The sequence below is a fragment of the Frankliniella occidentalis genome, unplaced genomic scaffold (genome assembly GCF_000697945.3).
Source record: "Frankliniella occidentalis isolate FOCC.00 unplaced genomic scaffold, Focc_3.1 Scaffold258, whole genome shotgun sequence".
Classification (NCBI taxonomy): Eukaryota; Metazoa; Arthropoda; class Insecta; order Thysanoptera; family Thripidae; genus Frankliniella; species Frankliniella occidentalis.
The window spans coordinates 295,827-301,065 of record NW_026267384.1 but is presented as its reverse complement, the minus strand read 5'-3'; the positions used below and the strand labels follow the sequence as shown (position 1 = coordinate 301,065).

At 52.1% G+C, this 5,239-nt stretch overlaps 1 protein-coding gene across 2 annotated transcripts in view; it reads right to left on the bottom strand.

The window, feature by feature from the left end:
• Positions 1 to 5,239, bottom strand: part of LOC113211947 (neuroglobin) — a 64,582-nt gene that overhangs the window by 18,004 nt on the left and 41,339 nt on the right. For both annotated transcript variants that reach the window (XM_052273252.1, XM_052273253.1), the window contains exon 2: positions 2,919 to 3,242. In XM_052273252.1, coding sequence (XP_052129212.1) covers positions 2,919 to 3,133 — 215 coding nt within the window. In that variant the 5' untranslated portion in view covers positions 3,134 to 3,242. The remainder of the gene's footprint in view (positions 1 to 2,918; positions 3,243 to 5,239) is intronic.

Below are 5,239 nucleotides of genomic sequence, written 5' to 3'. Positions count from 1 at the left end.
GGGGCGGGGATTATGAGGAACAGCAGAGCCGCGGCGAGGGGTGGCGAGGAGCAGCGCGGTGGGGTGAAGAGGCCCGCGAGGGTCGAGGGGCGGGGCGCCGCGCTGCAGCCGCACTTGAGCACGCTTCTGTGCACCGGCGCTCCCTCCACCTACACAGGTGTGGCGGGGCCGGGCGAGGCCGAGCGCGGGGCGGGGCGCGGGTTCTGGTTTGGCCGGGCAGGGCAGCCAGCTCCCAGGGCGCTCCACTGGGCCCCACTACGACGCCCCTGCTAGGGACGCCCTGGGCTTAAAGCTCACCCCTGTTGTTCTGCAGACAATGGGGGGCCGAATGGGGACCGAATGGGGTCGAATAGCAGCGGCCCCGATGCTCCCCGGCCCGCGCGGCGACGACACCGCCGACTGTGAACATACGCCACGCGAGCGCAGGACCGGAGGCGGAGGACCAGAGGGTGCGGGTGGGTGGGTGGGGCGCTAGGCCAAGCAAGATAAACTCGTGAATTGTTTTCCGCTCGAGGAAGATAGTGATACAGTGGTGCTGGGGGAGAGCACCCACATTTCCCGGGTGGAAAGAAATGAACTTTAAGTATACTTTATTGTATACTTAATGAAAGTTAACGTCCAAATGTTAACTTTACGTAGACATTATGTGCTACTTGAATCCCTTGTCCGGAAATTTCTAGTACTTTGCGAATACTTTAAAGTAACTTTTGTGTACCTAAAGTTAAGTTTTAGTGAGGTAGAGGTATGTAGGTAAAAGTTAAGTTCTTTCCTCCCGGGTTTTCATAAGATATAGCTCTGGTAGAACAATTGTGCTAAGTCGTGTCTTTCCTGGGGCACTAAACACATTTTCAGTTCAAATGCCTTTCAAAGGCACTAAACCGCGCACTAAACAGACCAAAGTCACTAAACACTTGGTGCTGCTTGTTGAAGGTAGGAGTTAGCACCTTTGTTTTTCCAGTGAGCCTTTCCGGGTTGGGTTGCCTACACTCTCTCACCACGGCACATTATGGCCATGATCCCTTTGAGTGGACAACGCGTAAAGACGCCTGCCTGCCGTGCAGTGTGTGGGTAGATCAATGCCAAACCATGTTTCGCGTAACAGGCTCCGCGATATCTCACGAGGACACCTGTTACGCTTCGAAGTGCCTGGCAAACATCTACATATTTTTGAGAACAGGGAGAACACTTTGAGAAACCTTCAAAATTTGAGGAAAACTATTCTGATTTTGGGGGAAACCTTGTTTAAAGAAAGCGTGATTATTTTTCCCACTTTTTAATGAGATCCTCAAAATCTGTTTTCTTACTATGAAGGCTTCTCAAAGTTTCCCCTTCTTCCTCAAAAATTGGTTTTACTGTGTACCAAGGCGTGTACTCCGGCGTCAAGACACACTGGTGAATTTTATGAGGATCACGTGAAGCATTTTTTCAACGCAGTTGGCACTCTTTGCTACTTGTGGAATCAAAATTGCCGTCTGTCTTGAGCAACGATTAGCCTGTAAACGCTGCGGCGCGGCTGAAGCGCAGCTTTGGGCGGCTCAGGGATGGGGTTGGGGGAGGAGTTTTTGGGTTCTGCCCCAGTGTGCCTGCCACCGGGGCCGCGCCAGCCACAACCCCTGCTTGCCTTGGGTTGGAGGCCCTGGAAAGTTTCCGGAAAATTTGAGGAAAAAACGGAAAATTTCCGGGGGAAAGTTGAAAATTTTCCAGTTCCTGGAGGTTTTCCATTGTTTTCTGGAAATCTTTAGGAATTTTTCAGAAATTTCCGGAAAATTTTGGTAATGTCCAACCCTATGCTTGCCACGCCGGAGAGGCTGCGTCGACCCCAGGTTGGGTTGGAATGGGGTTGGGTTGGGATGGGGTGGGGTGGGATGATGAGGGGTGGGTTGGGGCCCACGACGCACACATTTGTTTCTCTTCGGTCTTAATCCTCTTTGGTCTGCCAGCAGCAGCAACTTTGGCTTCACACGGAGGGAAGAGAGGCGGGTGGGAAGGGGAAGCAGGGTGGCTCCAGCCCAGCCTTCAGCCGCGCACAGCACTACCCTACCGCCCCACAGCGGAGGTGTGCGCTGTACAGTATAGAGTGTCACTGACCCTGACAGCACGCGCTCCGAATAACAACAACGCGTCAGGACGGCCATGGGGAAATAACTTCGCGTGCAAATTTCGTGAATTTAATTTTGAATTGGACTGAATTATTATGAGACATCGTGCACTGTGAAAAACATCGTCGTAAATTTACAAAAAAAAACTTGTAAACTCGAATTATAATGTAAGTTGTAAATTTATGAGATGTTACCGATGGATTTTAAATCGTTACGTACTGCATGTGTTCTTACGATGCCAAACTGTAATTTTACAACTTGCGTCAAGAAAATTTTTCCTGTAAACCTTCCTGCTATTTTTCAAAGTGTCGTATTGAAATTATTGAGGACGGTTAGAGGGGGCGAGCACGGGCGTGAGGGAACTGCTCTCTGGCATTTATTCCAGCACAGTTGAGCGAAGTTAACTCAGTTTCGAACCGATTCTTTCTTCTTTCGTATACAGCCGATGTAGTTCAGACGCGACCAGTGTGAGTTAGTAAGCCCAAGTGAGAGGTGAAGAGGGGAAGGCGATAGGGGGGTCTGCTGGGGAGGAATCGGTTAGGGGTTGTGCAGAAAGTTCCGTTTGTTTTTTTGTCAGATTTATTCGAAAAATTACCGGAACTCGGCGCCTGTGAATCTCGGGGTAGGCAACCCCACGCTTGTATACACGGCAAGATGTTGTCTACCAACAAGGCGCTATGCGTGCACAGACTGAGCGAGGAAATTTCGTAACAGCGATTGACGGACTTTCTTTGTGGATGATCACATAACGGTTCGCTTCCTGATCAAATTTTGAAATGTCAGACCGACGTTGATTGCAAAAAATTCCCAACAACTCACTTGATGAACATGTTGACACCCGTGGCCTCCATCTCCCGGTTGATGCCTTTCCAGGAGGCCAGCATGGTGTACTTCTGCTTGGCGGTGAGGGGCAGCCGCGGGTCCGTGGCGGGCGGCGCGGGGATGTCGTCCTTGCCCCCGCCGCCGTCGCCGCCGCCGCCACCCCGGCCGCCGCCCCGCTCGGAGGCGGCCAGCTTGCCCAGCTCGCAGCCCATGGCGCGCTGCGCTGCGCTGCGCGAGGGCGATGGGCTCGCTCAGCAGCAGCAGCCGGTCGCCCGGCGCCGCGCCGCCCCGCCGCGCGCCCCGCGCTTAGCGCTGCTCGCCCTGCACAGACAAAAGAAACAAAAAACACGTTAGTTTTACTGTTGGGACTCTGGATTTAAGAAATATACAATTATCATCGCCTTTATCTTTTTCATGTGGCCGCACACACACACACACACACACGCAGACAGATGTGCTATAATAGCTAATGCGCAAGCGTACCACCGAGCTCATGGTAGCACGGACTCAAAAACTTGTGAATACAAATATTTGTAGGAGTGAGTACACTCGCGAAGAGACAAGAAAAATTCGGTCTTGGTTCGAGTGGAGGAGATATCTTAAACAATGTGTATTAATTTAGTGGCAAGGGTGCTGAGTGCAGTCCGGCGTGCCGTGGAGATGGGCGTGGCCTCGGGCGTGGCGCAGGGCGTGAGCGGGGTGCTCGGGAGGTGCCCGGAGGGAGCCTCTGGTTGCGCCCGCTCCTCCCCCTACCACTCTTGCAAATAAACAACCACAGATAAGTCCAGCAGTCCACCAGCTTTCTAATTAATCACCCGCTTTTCTCCAGCCGCTCACGATCAGTCTTAGCGATGGCGCTAAGCCCTCGTCTGTCCACAGAAGGGCCAGCAAACCAACCCCGCCCTCTCCCTCTGGTAGCTCGCCCTTATTTTGCTTTGAATAAAAACGAAGAAACGAAGTAAGCTTACGAAATCGATCTGCGTGGATGCCTGTATTTTTACGAAGAGTTGGGTTTGTAACGTACAAATAATCTAGAACCACCATATTTCAAATTGAACCAGTTTGTGAACAGACGCGTGTTCTTCGTATGAAAAAGACAACCCCTTCGTAATACTAAGGACTTAGGACTTGTTTGTATTGCAAAGTTTCCAAATCCTTTGTACGTTACGAAGAGTATTTCCTTTGTAAGAACCTTACAGTGTGGGTAATACTGCTGTGGTATTCACTTAAATATGAGTAATAGTTATACCGGTAAGATTAAAGTGATACTCGTGGTAATATCAGAACATGAACGAAAGAATATATCGGAGTGGACGAACCCTCGGGTCATTCGAAAAGTATGTCCGTCATCCGCCGTCACGCAACTGCCTCTTCCAGCCCCTGCAAGCCCACATAGCGCCTTATAGGTAGGCAACATCTCGACTGCAGTGCATGTGTGTACCGCGGGATGGCCTACCCTAAGCTTTGCAGGCGCCGAGGTCTCACAAAATTTACCCAATAATCTGAGAAAACGGCCCGCACTTTCTGGCAGATCCCATGGTGCTCACAACAGTACATTGATAAACCAAGTGTGCAACTGCAAGTTAAATACTTGCAATTACGCGGCTGCAAGTTGAATAATTGTGTAACTCGGTATGTACTTGCGATCCCTGCGCAAGTAGAAAGTGTTTTTTAAGGAAATAAACGCAAGCGTCGGTTTTTTTAAAGGAGGGATGCAGTAACTGTGCAATCCCTCTACTCTTTTGGCAAAGAAGTGCAACAGTGGGGTTAACTCATTGAGTGCGGGGCAGTGTTGAGCATCTCCTCCTGACCACAAAGTGGTGATGCTGCAGGCGTACTCAATGTGTACAAGGTCCTAACGAACGGCGCAAGGAGGCAAAGCAGGCCCAGGCCCACATCAGAGGCCTGCAGCGAGCGGGCAGCGGATGCCTACATGGCGTCCGAAAGCGGTAGTGCGAGTAAAAAGCTCGCGCCGGACGCCACGTAGGCATCCGGTGCCCGCTCGCTGCAGGCCTCTGCCCCATTTCGCTGCGCTCCGGAGAAAAGAGGTCGCGGCTGCTTGTTAATCTCAGTCGAGACGGACTGATTAAAGAAGGGAGGGGAGAGAGGGGGCTGTTATCACAACGCGTGGGGCATCCTGACGGAGGGCCCGGCGACCCCTGCAGGGAGGGTAGGGAGGGCGGCCGGGTGTACACATTTAAGCAAAAGGGGGGGGGGGCTCCGACCGTCCAATCAGTTACCCGGAGGAGGATAACCATGCTGGCACGCAAGCCATCTATAGGGGCAGGGTGAGGGTGGATGCCTCAGCCCCCCCCCCC